At 32.3% G+C, this 24,767-nt stretch overlaps 1 protein-coding gene across 2 annotated transcripts in view; it reads left to right on the top strand.

Annotated features, from left to right (window-relative positions):
• Positions 1-439: 439 nt before the first annotated feature.
• The window catches only part of LOC134719031 (protein SpAN-like), a 44,877-nt gene continuing 20,549 nt past the window's right edge, over positions 440-24,767 (top strand). For both annotated transcript variants that reach the window (XM_063581956.1, XM_063581955.1), the window contains exons 1-13: positions 440-579; positions 2,870-2,913; positions 6,337-6,459; positions 7,352-7,402; positions 7,926-8,000; positions 8,264-8,377; positions 10,558-10,636; positions 13,761-13,899; positions 16,679-16,757; positions 18,147-18,338; positions 19,607-19,745; positions 22,764-22,886; positions 23,968-24,074. In XM_063581956.1, the coding sequence (XP_063438026.1) occupies positions 498-579; positions 2,870-2,913; positions 6,337-6,459; positions 7,352-7,402; positions 7,926-8,000; positions 8,264-8,377; positions 10,558-10,636; positions 13,761-13,899; positions 16,679-16,757; positions 18,147-18,338; positions 19,607-19,745; positions 22,764-22,886; positions 23,968-24,074 (1,347 nt within the window). In that variant the 5' untranslated portion in view covers positions 440-497. The remainder of the gene's footprint in view (positions 580-2,869; positions 2,914-6,336; positions 6,460-7,351; positions 7,403-7,925; positions 8,001-8,263; positions 8,378-10,557; positions 10,637-13,760; positions 13,900-16,678; positions 16,758-18,146; positions 18,339-19,606; positions 19,746-22,763; positions 22,887-23,967; positions 24,075-24,767) is intronic.

Here is a 24,767-nt window from a genome sequence, read left to right as displayed (position 1 = left end):
GATAAAAACAGAAAATGTCAACTGAAAAAATGAGAATGGAAATGGGTACATGCATGTGCCCAGGGACTTTCTATACTAGTTGGTATAGAAAGTCCTTTAATGTGTCAAAGAGACAACCCGACCAAAATGCAGAAAACAACCGAAAGCCATTAATGGTCTAAAATACAACAAGAAAATCCTGCACCCGCTGGCGGACCTCAGTTAGTATATTTTCAAATGATGTGTAATAAGTCCCCGTTTGCATGCATGTGCCTTGCAGGTAGATTTTTAATTGGCTGAAAAAATCAAAGCACTTTTTTATCACGCTATATAATACATTTTTCTATCTTAAATATCTGTATTCATTCCTGTCATAATATTGCATGAAATATCATGGAAATAATAATTACGGGTGGACACCTTATTGGTGCCTCAAAACACTTACTATTTAATGGTTCGAGGCGTAATTCGGGTACAGTGTGACAGTGGATAGCATTCTGCACGGACGGCAGTGAAATATGGTTCCCGCAAAATTTCTTGTGATTTTTGTTCTGTGTTTTGGTATTTCTGATGCATATTTTTTGAAGAAGCTATTAAAAGGTAATATATATTCTTGTTTGTATCTTTCTATCTGTCATGCATATTGTCCTTTATAGTTACAGCTAATTTCAGAATGCTTGTAAAGTAAAACTTTGGTTGGCGTGCTTGCTTTTTTTTTTTAACGTTTACCCATTGGGCAAGCTTTGTAATTAAAATTGACATCTTGAAACAATATTTATAAGCACAGTTTAACTCATATATTATATTTAAATTTGATTGGAAGTTATTAAAACTACTATGTATTGTAACAATATATACAAACAAAGCAACCAAGCTAACCAAAGTCTTGCTCTACATGCATTAGTTAATTAGCTTTAACCCAAGGCATAACTTTATTAACTTATTATAATATTGGTTTTCGCGTTTCGAATAGACGATGTTGCGAAAAGCATGTTTGTCAACCATAACCATGATAACAAATGAATATATTTATGTAGGGTGTATCTGATTTCAGAATGTAGTTCCATAATTTACAGTAGTCCTTTTCTTAAACTGAACATAGTAAATGATATTTTAAAAAGTACGGTAAATACTGATTATAGATTACTACTTTATCAAATTGCATACTTGTCACTAATGGTCTCCTATAATGGAGCAGGCTCTGCTTTAGCTGTTTAATTTTCTAATGTACATGTGAATTTTCGTTTTTGTTTTGTTTTTTGTTTTTTACAATGGCCATTTTTTCATATTGATTTTGAATTTGATTTACCGTTGGACATTAGATAAGCCATGCATCGACCCGTCCTTCCAGGTATTGATCATCTATCACCAAAAAATACAATTAATTTATTTTTTGCTAACTATTAGAGGAAACTTCTAAAAAAAATACACACACAAATTCGCATATTTTTACACCTTCGGATATAGCAATGACATATATGTTAGAGTCGTACTGGGGGTACCCACTTGACAAATAACGGTAAAATTCTTGCCAAATGACATTAATGGTAATTGTTGGTGCATATGACGATTAAATTAATTTTGATGAATTACGTTTTTTTTTATTTTTCCCAAAATGACGCGCCAACGATACTGAATTTAGATACCTCTGACTAATCACGATCAGGATATTTTGACGAATCACGGTAAAAAAATAACCACTTTGACGCAAAAGACAATAACAATCAGCACCAAAGGACAGTTACATCAAAAGTTATAAATAATAAATAAGAAACAACACGAACTCCACTTAAGGAAGGTTGCCTAAAATGACTGTTTGACGCCTGATGGTAGAGGACATCTTACCTTCGTATATGTCTCTTATGTGTAGAAACGAAATCCGATAAAAAAAAATCCATTCGCGCAACTCAAAATGCATTTAACTTTCATATGGAATAAATAATTAAATTGATGGTGGCTTTTGTTCGAAATTCGAAATTTACTAAATTGCACATGTATATACATAGGGTAATATAAAATTATTTGAAATTATTTCAAGACTAGAGATCCTTTTTTTCTTGTTTCTAGAACCCAACGTCAGTTCACTTGGTTGTCTTTTACAAAAATCGTGTCCGGCATGTGTGTGTGTATACTTTTTTTTTTTTTTCTTTTTTAAAAATAACTTTTATATCGGATTTCCCCATTTTTCGAGCTAGATGTTGTATGATTGCCTTTAAGACAAATACTGCATCCGGTGTCTAATGGACAGATGAAGTGGATGTAAAAAAATATCATAAGGCATCGACACGACCTTCTACAATGAGAAAACCGGTTATATAATAAAAATGTGGATTAAACAATTTATAAACCAGAAAACTGACGATCTGATTTACACAAAAAAAAAACACTTGACCAACAAGTGGTGGATCCAGCCATTAAAAAAAAAGGGGGGGGGTCCCAACCCAGAGTAAAAAAGAGGGGGGTTCAACTATATGCTCCCATTCAAATGCATTGATCGTCCAAAAAAGGGGGGTCCAAACCCCAGAACCCCCCCCCCCCCCCCCTGGATCCGCCAATGGACATGAACAAACGACAACGACTGAAATGAATGGTGCTGACTTGTCAGTTGGAGATCGCAGAAATTTCTATTATACGTCAATTGTTTTATATGTCTCTGGAGTTAGATGGTCTATTCCTGGGGATAAAAGAAAACGGTGAGATTGACTGGACATGATATATTTTCACCTATTTATATATATATATAAGTATTTAATGTGTGTTTGACTGGACAGGATAGTTTTTCATCTATTTAGTATATAAGGTGTGTTTGATTGGACATGATATATTTTCACCTGTTTTATAGTACTGATATGTAATCGTAAGGTAAACTAATAAATCAACCTACTTTTAGAATTGTCAGATGGAGACGAGGATTATTTTCAAGAGGAAATTGGGGTAAGTTATACGTTTGAGGATGGTCGGACCTTTATCGCACAGGCACTTGTTTCTATCCATTGGAAGACCCACTATCAATGTATATTTACGAGTAAATATACGTTGATGGTGGGTCGTTTCTATCCATTGGAAGACCCACTATCAACGTATATTTACGAGTAAATATACGTTGATGGTGGGTCTTCCAATGGATAGAAACCGAAGTGCCGGTGAATATACGACACGTTGATAGTAGGCCTCCCAATGGATAAAAACAATTAAGTGCCTGCATGTGCTTTATCGGTACTGCGGGATCGGGTGTTTTTAAGCCCGGGGTTTGGGATTTGTCATCTGGGATTCGGGGATTATTTTTCCGTTTTTCGGTATTGAGGGTTTAAATTTCTTTATATTCGGGAGCTCGGGATTTTGGAATCGGGACCCCTCCAACCTCCTCCTTTTCTTCTTCTTCCGGTAAGCGGCCACCGTCAACTGGTTGACTATTTTGCCACATTTAGGAGTGAGCGCATACATAATTTTGAAATTTAATAAACAAAAAGAATGGGTGCAGATTGAAGTATTATCGAGACAGAGACATATAATACAATGTCGCTTTCTGAGACTAGTCCCCATATAAATGCATTGATCGTCGGAAAAAGTGGGGTTCCAAAATAATAATTCCTTTGGAACATAATATATATTTATATTATAAAGAAACTTCTATTCCGTGACAGCTCCTTGCGACCACGGATTTTTTTAAAAATTTGCCGTCATTGTTTTGTTTTTAACTATCCCTTCACCCTTCGGTTGGCAAAGACAGTAATAATTAATACACTTTTTTCCAGCTTTATGCCGATCAGTCTTTTTTGTGCATGTGGATATAAGGGTACACTATACGTTTATCTATGAATAACTGCAGTGTGTTTATTTACAATAAGTCAATATACATGATGACATAAATTTTGAAACACAAACAAGCCCTGTTGGTATTTTATATAGGATAGCGATCGCCATTGACAGTAAAACCTCGTCTGACCCACTAAACAAGCCCCTGTGCATATATATAATTTTGTGGGAAATACAGAGGGACATGGATAACATATATATACAAGCTCAGTTGGATGTTGATACTCTTTGACTTCAATTTTAAAAACAGAATAGTCATTGAAGTATCTAGTTTAAAAATAGGCACTGGCTACGGGTGCATGGTACATAGGAGACTAAATGCCGGAATGCAAAGTCGGGTAAGGAACTGATTAATTAGGAATGTAACAATAATTACTGAGGCTACGGTAACATGGCGTTATTATTACATGAAAAACAGCAATTTACGATGGGTCTATTAAAATATACTAGATAATAAAAATTAAAGACATTTATTTTATATTTACAATACATACAATTATTAAATATAAATTCTTTAATTATTTATTTGCAATGACATTTTCTACATATCCAGTAAGTGGTTTTTGGAGCATTTCTAACTCATAAATTTGAATTATGAAATGAATTGAATATTATGACCCATTGATATTTGTTTATAGGTTAAAATAACTTACCTTTGGTTTGGACGAGCTCCATCTGATTTTGAAACGAAATTACGTCCTGCGTGGATACATGTATACCGAAGTTCACAGTATTTTACTACACAGTTAGCAAAATTTGTTATAGATGAATCAATTTTTTTAGAACTGCGTTTGTATAGCTGAATGAAATTTGTGTCTTGATATTGTTTCAGTATTGTTTCAAACGAATCCCAAGTTTTAAATTTTTCACCCACAACAAAATTGGTCACAAGAATCTCTTCATCCATTGTGCATTGTATAATGACAGTAATACCAGTAGGTGTGCAGTTAAATACTTAAAGTGAACACTTTCTCAGCCCGACTTCTCAACAACAAACCATTTGTCTATATTTTCGCCTTTGACACTTCTTATCTAAAGTAGTATCTTTAAAACACCAAAACCATTTATACGTTAGAAAAAAACAATTTAAACACCATTTGTTAACGATAATATTTATTATTTATCATTATTACAAGTATTATTTCGTACATATGCAAGTTTTAGGCACCGAAACTATACAAGATTTAAGTTTAATGATTGCTGTTTTTCATGTAACAATAACGCCATGTAACCGTAGCCTCAGTAATTATTGTTACATTCGTAATTAATAGGTTCTTTATCCGCCTTTGCATTCCGGCATTTAGTCTCCTATGCAACAATAATATTTTTATTATTGTTACATTTCCATGTAACCGTAGCCAGTGCCTTAAAAATATGTCCGAAGACAACCTATCAAGATGGCCGCCATGGCTAAAAATAGAACATAGGGATAAACTCTAGATTTTGAATTATTTCACTAAAACCAAAGTATTAACAGCGAATATGACAAGGGGTTAACTTAATAATCAGGTTAAGATTTATCTGGCAGAACATCTGGCTGCCCTGAAATATTCAGACAAATCAGACATCCTGCTTGGTTGTCACTGCCCCTGAACTGGTGATTTTAAGGAAATTTTGCAGATAATATATGACCGCATTATTTATCATGAAGATAATTACACACACAACTAAGTTTCATAGATTTTTTAAAGACTCCACAGAGTCTTAAATTATAATTTTGTTAAATTTCATAAAAAGTTGATTTCTTTGGGTTCTTTGATATACATTGTAATGCTGAGGGGGGATAGGAGGGGTCCTGATCCCGAAATCCATGGCTTAAAAACATGAAATCTCGAAATCCAGGGACTAAAAATACCAAATCCTGATGTCCCGAAATCCGAATAAAAGAATTCCGGATCCTGAAAGGGTCAATCCCGAAATCCTGAGCTTAAAAACACCCAATCCCTGAGTCCCAATAAAGGTCCTTTTGAACAGAAATAAGTAAATTCACACAAATTGAATTCTTGGGGTTGTTTGATATACATGTATGTATGCTAAGTGATTCCTGAAATGTTTTAAGGTTAGATCATATACATGTATAATTTTGGAGAAATAGTAGTCATTGATCACTGTTTGTTTTTGATATTTTATGACTTTTAATTATTATATGAATTTGGTTTAATTTCCTTTTGAAATGTTTTGAACAGAAATGAGAATTTCATCAAATTTAATTCTTGAGGTTCTATGACATGTATAATATGCTAGTTCTGGGGCCTCTGTGGCTGAGTGGTCTAAGTAGTTACTGTAATCACTAGCCAATCAACACTGAGGTTGTGAGTTTGAACCTATTGAACATGTTGAAGGATGCTGGTTTATATTGGGGCTAGTCCTCCACCAAAAAAATGTGACTGCCATGAAAAGCCTAAATGAAGTGCTTAAAAGTGGCGTTAAAAACACCAAAATTCAAATCAAATATGCTAGTTCTAACACTGTACTTATATTTTTGATATTGGACCATAATTGGTCAATCACCCTGTAAGTACTGTATTTTATTACTTCCAGACCAAAACCGACTCCATTGGTAGTGAATTACTAAGACGTGATGATGGGAACAGTTACTATGATGATAATGTTACAGATAGCCCAACACAAGATGAGGGTGTGGATGATCCTGCAAAAGAAGAGGTGCATATTGCGCCTTTTAAAGGAGCTACCATTAGGATAAATAATAATAAGCAATAATAAGAAAAGACAATTTTTATATAAAAAAAAATGTCAATAGTTGTTTATAATTGGCACCCCTTGGACCAACTACATATTTTGGGTTAAAAAGTACTATACACTTCCAAATACGGTAGATTTAAATAGTGGTGGGACTTGGATGAGCAATTTAAAAAAAAACAATGCAGGATGACATCTGAATTATTTATGTAAAAAAAGGATGGAAAAAAAAGGCAGTTGTTTAAAGTATTATACACATCTTGTTTCCATGGAGATTATTTAACCCTTACCCAGCTCATTCGTGGTTGACTAACTTTAAATCAATTTCAAGATTTAAAAGTTAGTTCGTGTTTTTAACATGTGACATGTTTATAAAATCAGTTTGTTTGGAACCTGGACTAATAGATTATATTTGGTATGTAGTTACTTATAAGGCAAAATAACCATAGCTTCAATATACTGATGTAAGAATAAAATGAGAAATTTAAAAATGCCGACCTATCTAGTATTTAATCTAGCTACCCTAATTTTGCTTCAGCATGATATGTAATAATAAACCCACATACTTGTTGTTTGGCCTAAGCATTGTTAAATTTTATTTCTATGGAGATAATATTAATTTTATTGATGCTGACTTTTACCTTCACTTATGAATCATGTGAATAATTGACTGAATAGTAGAATAATTTATGTCAATTGCAGTGTTGCTATTTGATTTTCAACATTTGCATTTTAATTAACTACATGTATATACATTGAACGTCAAAATATCAAAATAACAAAAATCAAAATAACAAAAATGTGTTGGATATCTGTGCATGTGTGAACAGTTTATTAAATTTTTTAACAATTTCAGGAAAAGTTGGAAGAAGAAAGCAGTAATGGCGGTCAGCTTTTGGACAATGAGGTACGGTACAGCCAAGGGGGTTCAGTTAAAAATCACTTGTCTTGTTGATTTTTCACAGTGAATACTGGTGAAAGAAAGCAGTTTTCTTTGAAATAATTCTCTGCATATTCTTTTGATTTTTTTTGTTCTAATTTGAATAAGTGAGTGAGAATTAGCAAGAAAATATTAAATGCAAATATTTGGAAAAAATCCTAATTTTAATTTAACATGTTGAAATGTATTTTAAACATTTATATATGTTGATGCAGATTCAAAATTAACATTCAAGAATTTCAAATTAAAATATAATTATAATCATTTGATTGTAGCAGAAAAAGATGTATAATTAATATTAGAAAAAAACTGATTTAAATATATTTAGAATTTAGGCTTTTTGAACTTTTTTTTACATGTTTGAAGTTGATTTAACATTTATTATCATGTGCAACTTTCAAATTTGTCTAATCATGCTAATACATGTAGCAAGAAAAATATTACAAAATAAAAATTTAGATTGCAATTTAATTTATATTTAAATTTTCAGAATGTTGACCAAGATTCAACCCTAGCCAAGTTGATAGCATCAATGGATGTTATAGTTCATGGACAAGACGAGAAGGTTAGTGAGGGAGCTACCATGACCATTTCAATTTCAGAAATATATCTTTGAATCTATATCCAACTAGTACAACTAGAAAAACTCCAGTTAGAACAACACATGTAGGTTGCATTTCTCATTGTTTGTAATTATATTATTAACATTCAAATGTATTATTAAGTGTTTATACTGAAAGCATTGTCACTACAAAGAATAAACCTGTTTCATATAATAACCTAAGAATATTTTTAAAACTAAATTTTTTTCTTGTTTTATTTTCTTAGCCAATGGGAATGCATCCAGAATCAGACCAAAAACAAAAGGAAGATTCGTTAGATAAACACAAATATACGCCTGAACAGGTGATGGAAAGAGCTCTTGGACTAGAAAATGACAATGTAAGATACTGGGTTAATATCATCTTTATTTTTTAGGGGGGATAGGGCCTTTATCGGGACTCCAGGATTGGGTGTATTAAAGCTCAGCATTTCTGGATAGACCCTTTAGGGATCCCGAATTCATTTTTATACGACCGCAAATTTTGAAAAAAATTTCGTCGTATATTGTTTAAGCTTGGGATTCCGGATCAGGACCCCTCCTTCTCCCTCTCACTTTTCAGTACCTAGAACTTGCTGATCTTTTGATAGAAATATTTTCCTTTAGGGATTAACCATTCAACTACAAGGGGGCTGTGTTTTTTTCTGAGTAAAAATTTTGTTCATGCAAAATTAATGTGAACAAATTTATGTAGTTTTTCAACATTTATCAGCCAAATTATATTAAGGATAGGTTAATTATCTTCTTCCTTCACCTATAAACTCTGGCTGTTACAACATAAATGCTGAAAGTGATTTTAAACATACTTATCAATCAAAAATGTAATCTAATAATATAAAGAAGATGTGGAATGATTGCCAATGAGACAACTTTATGCAAGAGACCAAAATGATACAGAAATTTTAACAACTATAGGTCACTGTATGACCTTCAACAAGTCAAACAATTCAAATGAGAAAACTAACAGTCTAATTTATGTAAAAAAAAATGAAGAAAAAAACAAGATGTAACATACAAATGTCAACCACTGAATAATAAATGCAGGCTCCTGACTTGGGACAGGCACATACACAGAGCTCCAGATAAGAATTCATATATTGGGGTTTTTACCCACCATTTTCTTATATAATTGGGTGATAAAGTTTGTTAATTGCATTATTAATTCCAATTCACCCCTCAGGTTAATATCAAATTGGTTTTTTCACCACTAAGCTCCTTAATGTATTGGTTTTTTTCATCGACACAATATTGAATATTTAGGCAATATCAACCCCAATTTTTTTCCATCTTAAATTAATGTTTCTGTCTTTGTTTAGCTCTTTTATTTGGTTTAGGGTTATGGTTAGGGTTATTTGCTAGCTGTTTTATTTGGTTTATTCACTGGGGAGCAATTGTAGGTTTAATTTGTGTCCCGTTTCAAACCTTTTCTCAGTTTTGTATTTTCTCACAAAAATGATATGTGTATTCACAGGCACTCGTCTTATACCTTTATATAATAAATTCTGAGTCCAGTGCCTGTGTGCATGGTGCGTGTATTCACTAATTAATCGTAAAATGAATAAAAAATAGTATATAAACTCTAATTATACTTGAATGATTTTCTTTTATTCAATTTACATAAATCTGGGTTTAGTTGTCTTTTATTAGAACTTTTGATTTCTGATGCTTTATCATTTCATAATTGATTGGGCCTTTCACTTTTTCCAACTGAATTCGTTTTTGATGAAACCCCGTGTTTATTAGCAATGTTTTTGTTATGGAACGCACACACGCCCGTGCGTTCAATGGACGCTTCCTAAAGACAATAGCTGAGTCTTGTTATCATTATAACTTTCCCTCAGTTTACCAAAATAAGCCGAAAACATGCTTCTATTCAATATTTTAACCGGACATTCACTTTCGTTTTAATTCGATGTATGTTATGAAAAATCCCGAGCAATGCAAAAAAAATATGACCACATGACACACGCTAATTGGATAAACACCGAGAAGATCGAAATATTTACATAAACATGTGTACCTATTGAGCAACGGAAAACTCAAACAGGGACCCATTTCAGCTACTTGATGCAGGAATCTATTTTTAGAACGACAGGAAATTTCCAATAATAAATATTATAAAAATAGTTTACGCGACGACTGTAAACAGATAAGGGTAAATAACACAAACGGTAGCCAATAAAAGGGTTGAGAACTCATGGTTTTGGCATATAATTGGGTTTTCTGTTGAATTAATTGGGTTGTTGAGCCCTTCAATGGACAATTGCATTGGGTTTTCTATTATTTGTATTGCGTGATCACGCAAATACGCAGCTTATCTGGAGCTCTGCACATACATAGAGAATGTGGCAGGTTTTACATGTTAGCAGGATACCAACCCTCCCCCTAACCTGGAACAGTGGTGTAAATGTACAACATAAGAATGAACTATAAAAATCAGTTGAAAAAGGTGCAAGTCATCAGATGGATAAAAATACAAATACTACAAATATAAGTTGTATTGAAATGTGCTTTTTTTTAGGAATTCAAGAGAAATTTTAAGGTTGATAGTAGATTATGGGAGGATGGCATTGTACCATATACCATTGTTGGTAGTTTAAGTAAGTAAACATAATTTCTGATAAGATCACTATTACTGTAAAGTTACTAAATTTCATGTGCAACTAATTTTTTCAGGACCTTCGTCAGAAAAAAAATAACTTTAATGAAATAGTTGTGAAAACCAAAAACTCGCCTTCAGCAAATAAATTTGATAATCATTGAACTTAATCATATTGAACTGGAATAGAAAGGGCTGAACGCAAAATAGAGTATCTGCGAATATAAGTTGGTTAGCAGTAACTGGTGACTCATTCCCAATAGGTGTTTTTTTGCCCCACCTATGATAGTATGATCTTTCTGATTTAAATGCCAAATTAGTTTTTATCCCAATTTCACAGTCCACCTAACACAGAAAATAATAGTGTGAGTGGGGCATCTGTGTACTAGGGACACATTCTTGTTTAGCTTTAATCTTATCGCATGTCTATATATAGCCATTTTAGTGACCCAGACCAAGCTGGTTATTTTCAAACAGAGTAGGAAACTCCCTTAACAGTCATAGTTACATTCCGATGAAAAAATAGGGTAGTAGTTAGGGACTTTTTTAATTTTCAATATTTTTGTACATTGAGTCTATATGGGAGCAACATTGTGACTTTAACAGTGCTTTATCAAAACTGGTTTAAAAAAACCATTAGGGTAGGGGATACAAATTAGGGTAGGTACGGGTAGGTAAAGTTATCACATAGTTTTTTGTTTGGCCTTAAACAGGCTTTGATTACATTGTTTTATTGCAACGCTAATTAAACCTATCATTCATCACTCTTATTTTGACAGAAATTGCCTTTTTTTTTTGTTCACTCTAATCATCAATAAAGATTAAATGTAGGCAAGTGAATTAAGGTAATACCAAACACCTTATCTAAAATTAATTTAACTCCTTTAATTTTTATAAAATTTTGACAAAATATCTAATTTTGACCCATTGAAATAAATGTAAAAATTAAAAAAAAAAAATTGAACCTGGTTGGATATATATATAGCAGTTTAACAAACACTAATTTTGACCATTGAGAAGCTTCATATTTTCTTTAATAAAATCTGGTTTTACAGAGTTATCTCCCTGTAGTGTTATGTACCACCTGAATAATGAATAAATTTTAACACTCTTCAGGATGTTTGCTTATCATGTTTTGGAATTTTGTCAGACTTTTAGAATCCTCTGCTTTCATCAATTTTAATGCCTTGAAAAAATTTCCCATTGACCCCCATTTTTTCATAAATCTTCGGGGATGATTCCACTATATAGTTTAGGGCCGCTGAGAGGGCCTAAAATCGGCAAGCGGCCCCAAAAAAATGTACATGAAAATGAATTCCCAATTAAGGATAATAACCTGTCACCGTTTAAGGCAACTATAATTTTTCATAGTTTGTTGTCAAAACGTTTTAAAATCTGGATAAGAATGCTGTTTACAATCGCATTTTATTAACAACAATTTAATTATGTCAACATGTGGCAAACAATTTTTAGCAGCCAAATTCAATTGATTAATTAATGTTATGGGAGTATTAGATCTTGTAAAAGCAGATCAAATTTTGATATAACATTGATGGATCAAGTTTAATGGGTGCCGATATTGTAAAAGCAGATCGCCCAGCAGAGCCGGTTATATATTATGATGAAAACTTGTGTTTAAAAAGATTTCTTTTCCTCAAAAGACAAAAGTTTGAGCGTTTTTTGAAATAATGTTGATGATAGACCATTAATGAAATATGATGTCATCATTATAGAACTATTTCAAAAGTTTTGAAGATGATCCAAATAATTTTAACGAACACTGGTTCAATGCTTTAAATATCTTATCAATTATGAACTTTTGTAATTGCTTTTCTGAATTTGACAATTGACCAGTTCAAATTGAAATCCATTTGAATCCAGGTGAATTTAAAGAGATGACCTGCAGTTGAAAAAATACCTGATGAATGATTTTTTTCAGTGGTTTATGTTAGCTGAAATATATGTTTTTGTAATAGGCCTAGGTAACTATAGCTAAGATGGTAGACTAGTGCATCATGTTCAATGATATTCATGTAATAACAGTAGCCCATCCAAAATTATTCAAAATGTTACAACTTACATGAACATCAGTGTACAGGTTAAACTTAACGATTATGTACCCTTGTGTTGCTTCAATGCTAAACATATACATGTAGAAATTTTATAGAAATCCACAGCCTTTATCCTTGTTCTATCATATTTGGCAATTTGATGACCGATAGATATAGGATTATTGCATGCAGTGCTAGCATTGATTTCCTTAAAACAAGTTTATTAATGTAGTTATTGGTTAGAACAAATAAAATATGGACCAAATCAAGTACACCTTTTAGGGTGCACTCGACTTAAGTAACTCCCCACGAGGTATTTTGGAATTTACAGGTTGGTAAGAACTTTTTGTTAAAAATAAACACTAGCGCAGCATAGAAAAGCAAGTGAGTAATCTATGTTTTAAATTTTATAACAGAAACCTCTTTATTAAAGGCTGTGAATTTTCTATAAAAATCTTGGTTTATTTGCCACAAAGTACTCCTTTTCTATTAAATGCAATGCAACAGTACTTAAATAATAATGCTTTGCATCAAGTTTCCCCCTAGTTTATGTTTAAAATGGCCTGTCTCTTTAATTCATTATATTTATAGTTTTGATACAATTTATGTTTAAAAAAATCGTACAAAAATGGCCACAGAAGGGTACATAAACCTTAATGATATACATTTTCTGTTTTTACAGGAAAATAATGTTATTTTGTCTTAGATTTTTTGCTTAAAAAATTCCCAATTAGAATTAAAATTCCCAATTTGATGTTCAAGGCACCCATTTGAAAACACCTGGAATCATCCCTGATCTTCTACATGTATAATTATACGACATCTGTAAGAGTCTTATAAAATCTTTATTTTTCAATAGTTTTGAGAACTAAAATTTGCCAATGAAAAATCACATTTTCCTTCCAAAATTTCAATGGCTTATATCTCAAAAACAAGCACATTAACCTATATATATTTTGTTTTTTTTGTTGGTTCCTTAATAAATTGCCTGTCAATATATACTAGTGTTATGAAAATCTTGTAATTTTAAAATTGAGTAGCGAGCTTCATCATAACCTTTATTCATCATTACAGCAAATTCTGACGAGATGGTGATAATTGAGAAGGCATTTGAAGAATTGAAAAAGAAGACCTGTATACAGTTAGTTCCCAAAGGCAGCGATAAAACTCAGGGTCTCAGTCACAAATCATACGTAGAATTTAATCCAAAAAGGTAAATTTTAAGGGAACTACTGTTTGATTTTGATGGGGGTGGATAGGATGACAAATTTTGTTCTGCATTTTGTCCCAAGTGCATCAGATGAGAAAAGCTCACTTGGCCCATTGGTCCAGGTGAGCTAATAAAAAGACAGGACAGAGATTACAACTAAATAAAATGCATGACAATATTTTTCATCCAGGCTACCCCATTAAAAATCAAATGGTAGCTCTCTTAAATATCTTTCAGGAAAAATAAAAATGCAGGACAGAGATAATTACAACGAAAAAAATGCAGGACAAAATTTTTCATCCTAGCCAACCCCATAAAAATTAAAAGGTAGCTCCCTTAAATATCTTTAAGGAAAAATAAAAAATGCAGGACAGAAATTGCAATGAAACTTGGTCACAATCATCATTGTTTGAAAACAGTAATCTGGTCAACCAACCAAGATGGCTGCCATGGCTAAAAATAGAACATTGGGTTAAAATGCAGTTTTTGGTTTATAACTCAAAAACCAAAGCATTTAGAGCAAATCTGGTACGGGGGTTTAATTGTTTGTCAGGTCAAGATCTATCTGCCCATAAAATTTCAGATGAATCGAAAAACCCTTGTTGGGTTGCTGCCCCTGAATTGGTAACTTTAAGGAAATTTTGCTGTTTTTGGTTATCTTCAATAATATTATAGAGACAAACAGTAAACAGCAATAATGTTCAGCAAAGTAAGATTTACAAATAAGTCAACATGAACGAAATGATCAGTTAACCCCTTCAGGAGTTATTGCCCTTTATAGTCAATTTGTTACATTTTTCATAATTTTTTATTGATTTTTAGAAAAAAAAATCCACTGTAATAACTGGGCCAAGTTCATTATAGAGAGATAATTGTAGCAACAAGAATGTTCAGTAAAGCAAGATTTACAAACACATCACCATCATCAAAATACAATTTTGTTATTGATTTATCTGTGTCCATTGTTTAATATGCACATAAGACCAAGGTGAGCGACACAGGCTCTTTAGACTCTAGTTTTTTACTCTATTTGAACCTGCATTTTTGTATTTTAACTAAAGTTTATCCTTGACTTTTGTTTTAAATATTTTTTTTGCAATGTACAGAAATTTTGAATTGGAATTTGTATGCCCCACCTAAGATAGTAGAGGGGTATTATGTTTTCTGGTCTGTGTGTCTGTTCATCCGTTTGTTTGTCCGTCTGTACCACTTCAAATTTAAGTTTTTGGTGATCAGGTAGTTTTGATGAAGGTAAAGTCCAATGAACTTGAAACTTAGTACTTTGTACCCTATGATATGATATTTGCAATTTTAATCCCAAAATAAGAGCATTTACCCAAATATCACGGTCCACTGAAAATGGAAAAATGATAGAGTGAGTTAAGATGATGATGATCTGTGTACTACTGGACTCCTTCTTGTTTTCATAAAATAACAATCTCTTCATATTTTCACACATATATTTGTTAGTTTGAAATATTAAGGAAATGCAAGTACCAGTAAAATATTTTTGTTAAAGGTGTTGATAACTAAAATAGACAAACATTGTGGTCCAACATTTAGATTTTTCTTGCATGTTGTATTTTTGGCAAGTTTACAGCTAATTTCCTCATGCTTGTAGAGTAAAACTTTGGTTGACTTGCATTGCTTTGTTTGTAAAAACATTTACCCAGCTTTATAATCAAGAGAGCCGTGGTTTAGTGGTTAGTGCATCGGACTACTACCACAAAGGTTCCTGGTTCGATTCCCGTTTGGGATGAAATTTTAAGGACCTCAATTTTCGGCTCTCCCTTGACACCAATTGCGAGTATGGTCTTGAGGAAACGATGATAGTTCGTCGGACGGGGACGATAAATGGCTGACCCGTGTTAAGAGAGAGCCATTTCTCTTGCACGTTAAAGACACCCTTGTAGATTTCGAAAAAGAGTAGGCTATAATGCCGCTATACAAGGCAGCACTCGCACCCGCAAAGTGGAAAGGGATTAATATAAGTTGCAAAAACTTGTTTCCCAATCCACTATAAATAAATATGTTTAAACTAATTAAGATAGATATATCTTGAAACAATAAATATATAGGCATAGTTGGGCAAAATTATTATATTGACATACTTGAGTAGGATTGCTACCTATAATTCTTACAACACATGTAGGCATGTTTCACACCATTGTAAAGATCAATCAAATTAGATTTATGATATAACAAATTTTAGTGGGGTTGGTAGCCTAGAAAGCGGCATATAAAGGAATTGCATCCCCACCTTACATTTATCTGAAATTCAAGTTAAAGTACCTTGTGTTATATTAAGGTATATAGACATTTTTTTCTGATACATGTGCCTGTGATATCAACCTGTAAGTTTCTTTATTTATTATTATTTTGTGTTAATGTCCTTGTTTAACTAGACATTTGCATCTTAACACACAAAATACCATTTAAATGCTGATAGACACATTTAATATGTTTCAGTTACTATTATCCAATAAAGGGATTACGAATATCAAACAAGAAAAATGCCACAGAGTTACAACTATCATCTCAAATTTTTCAACGGCAATTTTCAAAGCGCTTAGACAATTCCAGTGCACTGTTACGATTTAGTTATGATGTAAAGGTATAGAAAAGAATTGACAAAAAAACATGCTACATTTGACTGTAAAGATTTAACCTATATTTGCTGTCGCCATATTGGGATAGTTGTAATTCCAGTTACAGTTATCAGTTTAATACCAGTGATATATGAAAGTAAATTATTTTATATAAATTGTACATTTTTTTCTAGCGATGGATGTTCATCCTATGTGGGAAGAATATCACCTGGTAAACAAGAGATTATTTTAGAAAATCCAGGCTGTGTGGAAGTAAGTTTAACTTTTATTGCAGTTTTAGGTAAACATTGGCAGGGATACAGTTTATCCTATGAAGAGTTGATTCCCTTTGCAAAAACATCTATTATTGCTAATTAGGGCAGTTTTTGGAAGTTGGACTATCTAATGATGTTATATTTAGTTAAAGCCATTGCATGAAATGCAATCAAAACCTTATGGTACTGACTTAATTTGATATATAATTCCTCCAAGGCTTATCAATACCTTTTTGATACACAAAATACAGTGCATTGGTGATAATTATAGATTATCATTGGTCATCTCAACGAGATTGATTTTCTCGCTTTAATCTGTTTATCGCTATTTTACCTATGACGACGTTGTCAATTTCAATGTCAATTTAGTTAGCAACGCCACGTGGCCTCCTTAGTTTCTAGCGATAATTTTTCCATCTCAAGCGAGAAGCATGATATGAAAATTATCATAATAAAAGATCAAATTCTAATTTAAATGTGTTAAAAATAAACACTGATTCAAAAATTAAAATGGGACAATAAAAAAGACAAAAGTTTAAATTCCTAGATTAAAGACAGACGACACTGGAAAACTTCCATTTTTCATAGATACCAATTTTGGTGAATTATATTAATTTGTGGTTTTTGCATGAGATTGGATATCATTATTTTTGTTACCATGGTCACTAGATCTAAGGTCAAAAATCAAAGGTCAAGGTCATAGATGCAATATTGCCTTCTAAAATCATAAGTTACTAAAAATAATCGCTTCTCAAAGTAAACAGTAAAAACTAATGCCATCAGGTAAACATAGAGATGGTAGGGTGGGCGTAGAGGGTGGGGGATTTTTTTGGGGGGAGAAGGAGATGTTGGCATACTCACCAACAGTTCCTTTGATTAAGATAGCAATAAAAAAAATTATGCTGCAAACCATAGTTCAACATGAAATATCTTGCATGCTATAGAGATGGCAGGTTGGACTTAGGGGTCGGGGTAGGGGTATGGAGATATGAACGTGATCATGAACAGTTCTTTTGATTTAATTAATTTCAATAAAATGCATGAATCTTAAAAAAAATTACCCAGCATTCCATAGTTTTACATGAAATCTTGTTTTTTTACCCAACATTCCATAGTTCTACATGAATCATAATTTTTTACACAGCATTTCATAGTTCTACATGAAATCTTTATTATTTTACCCAGCATTCCATAGTTCTACATGAAATCAGTTTTTTTTACCCAGCATTGCATATTTCTTCATGAAATCTGGGTATTTTTACCCAACATTCCACATAGTTCTACATGAATCATATTTTTTACGCACCATTCCATAGTTTTACATGAAATCAGTTTTTTTACCCAGCATTGCATATTTCTTCATAAAATCTTTATTTTTTTTACCCAGCATTCCATAGTTCTACATGAAATCATGCATGCTATTGGGATGGAACATGAACAGAGCAGGTCGGATAGAGATAAATTCATCAAAATCTTTAACAAAAATATCATAGATGGTTGGCATGAACAATTTTCCAAAGAACAAACTTCAGATACTCGGCCTTACGATGCTGAATCCATTATGCAGTATAACCTGTATGTAAGTATTACTACACTACTGAAAAGTAAAATCACAATAATACTGCTCCTCAAGGAAAATTCAAAATGGAAAGTCCGTAATCAAATGACAAAATCAAAAGCTCTTTGGTAAACTGAATGTTTTCCAAAAAAAACACCAATTGTAGAGAAAATATACAAATTTGCAGACCATTTTCAATCTCTGTCTTACATATTTTCACTTGCACTGTCGACCAATAAGAAAATTGTCAGAATATTGGTGTTCAGACTAGCAGTTGAAAATAAGTTATGTAAAGACAGCTTAAAAGTAAAATCCACAGGAAGAAAAGAAAAAAGAAACCTCAAAGCCATGAGCAGGTTAATTGAGTTACACAAACTTTAAATTCCAAAATTATTGTGTGCATTTCATTGTTATATTGCATTTGATATTTTGATTTTTCATGACTGAACAAAAATGTAAACCTACTTATTGCGATTTCAGGAAAAGCTTTTTACAAATGTATGTATCAGATATCATGATTTCTTGCTATTACAATAATCACCTGTTTCTGTCTGTCTGTTTGCCTGTCTGTTCTTTGTTTGTCTGTTCTGTGTCTATCTGTCTGTGTCTGTGTATGTCCTGTCTCTGTTTGTTCTGCATCTATCTGTCCTTTCTCTGTCTGTCATGTGTCTATCTGTTCTGTCTCTGTTTGTTCTGCGTCTATCTGTTCTGTCTCTGTCTGTCATGTGTCTATCAGTTCTGTCTCTGTCCTGTGTCTATCTGTTCCGTCTCTGTCTGTCCTGTTACTGTCTGTCCTGTGTCTATCTGTTCTAACTCTGTCTGTCATGTGTCTGTCTGTCATGTGTCTGTCTGTCATGTCTCTGTCTGTCATGTGTCTGTCTGTCATGTCTCTGTCTGTCTTGTGTCTATCTGTCCCGTCTCTGTCTGTCCTGTGTCTATCTGTTCCGTCTCTGTTTGTCCTGTTACTGTCTGTCCTGTGTCTATCTGTTCTAACTCTGTCTGTCATGTCTCTGTCTGTCATGTCTCTGTCTGTCATGTCTCTGTCTGTCATGTCTCTGTCTGTCATGTCTCTGTCTATCTTTCTCTGTCTGTCTGTCACAAAGATCATCAAATCAATTAAAAACTTTTAAAAAATCCAAACTTTAATTATAAACTTCTTTGATTCCATGTATTTCCATCACTAGCATACTAGCCTCCTGTGACTAATACTCAAACATAAGGGCAGGGAGGGTAGTTTATTATTTCAGCCGAGTAAAGAGTTCCAGTTAAAGTCTTGTTATATTTTTTAGTCTGCTGGGAAAACAATTGGAGGTAAAGCATCCAAAACTATGGGGCTTGTTGAGAAACAACTTGAATTTCTAGCTGACCTTAATTCTGGACTGGATTTCTATGACGTGGCCGATATCACTGATGCATATCAATGTGCAGGTATAAGATAAGATAATTTTATTAACCAATCAATGTGCAGGTATAAGATAAGATAATTTTATTAACAAATCAATGTTAGGTATAAGATGAGATAATTTAATTAACCAATCAAAGTGCAGGTATAAGATGAGATAATTTAATTAACCAATCAATGTGCTGGTATAAGATAAGATAATTTTATTAACCAATCAATGTGCAGTTTTAAGATAAGAGACCATTTTATCCACCAATCATGTGCAGTTATAAGATGAAATAATTTTATTAACTAATCAACGTGCAGGTGTAAGATGAGAGACAATTTTATCAACCAATCATGTGCAGGTATAAGGTAAGATAAGTATACCCCGGCTTTAAAAAAAAGGGGGGTTATACTGTTTTACCTCTGTCTGTCTGTCCTTCCGTCAGTCAGTCAGTCCATCAGTCCATCCGTCCCATGAATATTTTTCGTCTCATTTTTCTCAGCAACAACAATACAAGGATTTCTGAAATTTGGTTTCAGGGTTTATCTAAGTCAGCTATACCGTGTGATGGGTTTTCTGATTGATCACTTGACAACTTCCTGTTTACCGAACACTTTTATGACTTTACACATGATAGCCAAGTTGAAAATTTTCGTCACATTTTTCTCAGGAACTACAATACAAGGATTTCTGAAATTTGGTTTCAGGATTTATATAAGTCAGCTATACCGTGTGATGCGTTTTAAGATTCATCACTCAACAACTTCCTGTTTACCGAACACTTGCATATTTTTATTTTATTAAATAATCATGTGCAGGTATAAGATAAGATAATTTTATTAACCAATCATGTGCAGGTATAAGATAAGATAATTTTATTAACTAATCAATGTGCTGGTATAAGATAAGATAATTTTATTAACCAATCAATGTGCAGGTGTAAGATAAGATACTTTTATTAACCAATCAATGTGCAGGTGTAAGATAAGATAATTTTATTAACCAATCAATGTGCTGGTGTAAGATAAGATAATTTTATTACCCAATCAATGTGCAGGTGTAAGATAAGATACTTTTATTAACCAATCAATGTGCAGGTATAAGATAAGATAATTTTATTAACTAATCAATGTGCTGGTGTAAGATAAGATTATTTTATTAACTAATCAATGTGCAGGTGTAAGATAAGATACTTTTATTAACCAATCAATGTGCAGGTATAAGATAAGATAATTTTATTAACTAATCAATGTGCTGGTGTAAGATAAGATAATTTAATTAACCAATCAATGTGCTGGTATAAGATAAGATACTTTTATTAACCAATCAATGTGCAGGTATAAGATAAGATAATTTTATTAACTAATCAATGTGCTGGTATAAGATAAGATCATTTTATTAACTAATCAATGTGCAGGTGTAAGATAAGATAATTTTATTAACTAATCAATGTGCTGGTATAAGATAAGATAATTTTATTAACCAATCAATGTGCAGGTGTAAGATAAGATAATTTATTTACCAATCAATGTGCAGGTGTAAGATAAGATAATTTTATTAACCAATCATGTGCAGGTATAAGATAAGATAATTTTATTAACTAATCAATGTGCTGGTATAAGATAAGATAATTTTATTAACCAATCAATGTGCAGGTGTAAGATAAGATACTTTTATTAACCAATCAATGTGCAGGTGTAAGATAAGATAATTTTATTAACCAATCAATGTGCTGGTGTAAGATAAGATAATTTTATTACCCAATCAATGTGCAGGTGTAAGATAAGATACTTTTATTAACCAATCAATGTGCAGGTATAAGATAAGATAATTTTATTAACTAATCAATGTGCTGGTGTAAGATAAGATTATTTTATTAACTAATCAATGTGCAGGTGTAAGATAAGATACTTTTATTAACCAATCAATGTGCAGGTATAAGATAAGATAATTTTATTAACTAATCAATGTGCTGGTGTAAGATAAGATAATTTAATTAACCAATCAATGTGCTGGTATAAGATAAGATACTTTTATTAACCAATCAATGTGCAGGTATAAGATAAGATAATTTTATTAACTAATCAATGTGCTGGTATAAGATAAGATCATTTTATTAACTAATCAATGTGCAGGTGTAAGATAAGATAATTTTATTAACTAATCAATGTGCTGGTATAAGATAAGATAATTTTATTAACCAATCAATGTGCAGGTGTAAGATAAGATAATTTATTTACCAATCAATGTGCAGGTGTAAGATAAGATAATTTTATTAACTAATCAATGTGCTGGTATAAGATAAGATAATTTTATTAACCAATCAATGTGCTGGTATAAGATAAGATAATTTTATTAACCAATCAATGTGCAGGTGTAAGATAAGATAATTTTATTATCCAATCAATGTGCAGGTGTAAGATAAGATAATTTTATTAACCAATCAATGTGCAGGTGTAAGATTTGGCTGTTACAATTAAATGGATTACAAAATAAAGCACAGTAAATGATTAGAATGATTGAAGAACATTTAAACAAAAAACATGAATACACATTTAAACAAAGTAACATAATTATAAAACATTTAGTTATTTTGATTATCCATTGTGAATTAGAGAAATTACATTACATCATATAGTCCTAGGTGTATGGGAGACAACTCTGATTGATTTCTTCAATATTATTTTAATTAATAATCAATGTCTCTTCAGTCATTTAGTCCAAAAGAAAATTCAATATGTATATGAGTAAATATGTCAAAAGCATCAAATTTTAATAATATATTTCATTTTTAACAAACACAATATATAATATTGATAGGTTTTGAACATCCCCCTCCGTTTCACAAATATGATGTGCTATATATTATCATGATTATTAATATACATCAAGATACTGCAAATTATTGTCAAAGTATTCTTATATCTTTGTTTTAATGTGGGGGTGGTTGCTCTTTAAAAAGTCACAATTAACTCAATTTTTTGTGAATCAAGTCTCCAGAATGAGAACTTAATATAATTCAATTAATCATTATGATTATATTTGGGTATATTTCCAGCTCATTGTGAAGGATCATCCCGACCAAAATGTGAAAATGGTGGATTTGTTGACCACAACTGTAAATGTTTCTGTCCATCTGGTCTGAAAGGAGATCTCTGCCAAACTGTAGAAACATCATCAGGTAAGGGGAGATAATTGTCAAACAGTAGAAACATCAGGGAAGGGGAAAGGGGAGATAACTGTAAAACAATAGGTACACCATTAGGTATGTATGGAAGACAATTGCCATTCAATAGATAAATCAGATAAAGGGAAACATTATTCCCTAATACATCACCCAGTAAGGGGTGAATATTGCCAGACAATATAGATACCAGGGCTTCCAAAACAGTCATATATTCCGGACAATTGTATAATGTCCGGTAAAAGTCCGGCTGGGAAAATCAATGGGCCAAGTGAGCTTTTCTCATCACTTTGTGTTCGTCATCATCCGTCGTCGATGACTTTTATAAAAATCTTCTCCTCTGAAACTACTGGGCCAAATTAAACAACTTGGTCACAATCATCATTGGGGTATCTATTTTTAAAATTTTCAACCAACCAAGATAACCGCCATGGCTTAAAATAGAACATATGGGTAAAAGGCAGTTTTTGGCTTATAACTCAAAAACCAAGCATTTAGAGCAACTCTGACTGGAGTTAATATGTTTATGAGGTCAAGGTCTATTTGCCCTGAAAATTTGTTTCGGTTGCTGCCCCTAAATTGGTAATTTTAATGAAATTTTGCTGTTTTTGCTTATTATCTTGAATAATATTATAGAGATAAACAGTAAATAGCAATAATGTTCAACAAAGTAAGATTTACAAATAAGTCAACATGACTGATATGGGCACTTGACCCTTTTAGGAGTTACTGCCCTTTATAGTCAATTTTTTAAATTTTTCATAAACTTATGTAGATTTTTCGAAAATATTTTGCACTGTAATTACTGGCCCAAGTTCATTATAGATAGAGATAATTGTAGCAAGAAGAATTTTCAGTAAAGTAAGATGTACAAACACATCACCATCATCAAAACACAATTTTGTTATGAATTTATCTGTGTCCATTGTTTAATATGCGCATAGACCAAGGTGAACGACACAGGCTCTCAGTTGAAGACTGTGTATAGTTATTTATAGTTGTACAATTGTTAATATCTGTGTCATGTGATCTCTGGTTGAGAGTTGTCTCATTAACACATTTTAATTATATATTTCAGCATGTGGAGGTATTGTCTATGTATCCGAGTCAAAGGTCACAGAGATAAGAACACCTAACTGGCCATCACCCTATCCTGCGGGAACAATGTGTACATGGTTGATTAAGGTACTTATAGGGAATTTCATACAATATCTGAATAAAAAGATATGAAGCTGTCATCACCCAATAAAGATAAAATGTACAAGGATGTCAAAATAGAACAAACAGTAATCATTATAGTCATAGAATGCTAATTGAAGTTAGTTGTACTGTCATGATCAGCCGCCAAAGGAAAAATATAAAAGAAAAATAGTCAATATACATGATATATAGATCAAGACGCTGACGAATAGATCCAATTTTGGATAAAACTGGAAAAAATTAATGTCAAATCCTGAACTCTGTTGAAAAAAAAGTGTCTGTTTCAACATCATGATATAATTAAACCCTGTGTTCTAGATGAAATATCTGGCTCCTCCTGACCTAAATGGCTTAAACTTGAAAAAGGTTCTTTGGCCCCTTTATCACTTTGGTGTGGTAGATAAAGTAGATATTATGTTTCTTGCCCCACTTGAGGCATTGAGTCTTTGAATCTGTTCATTCATTCCTCTGTTCTTCTGCTTGTTCATCTGACTGTTTGTTTGTCAGTCTGTCCCACTTCAGGTAAAAGTTTTGGGTCAAGGTAGTGTTTTCAAGGTTCAAGTGTTCAAGTGTAAGTTCAATCAATTTGAAACTTAGTACATATGTTCCCTATGATATGATCTTTCTAATTTAAATGTCAAGTTAGACTTAAAGTCACTTTTAACTTGAATTTGTGGT

The sequence above is a fragment of the Mytilus trossulus genome, chromosome 5, assembly GCF_036588685.1.
Source record: "Mytilus trossulus isolate FHL-02 chromosome 5, PNRI_Mtr1.1.1.hap1, whole genome shotgun sequence".
Classification (NCBI taxonomy): Eukaryota; Metazoa; Mollusca; class Bivalvia; order Mytilida; family Mytilidae; genus Mytilus; species Mytilus trossulus.
This window is presented reverse-complemented; position numbering and strand designations above follow the sequence as displayed.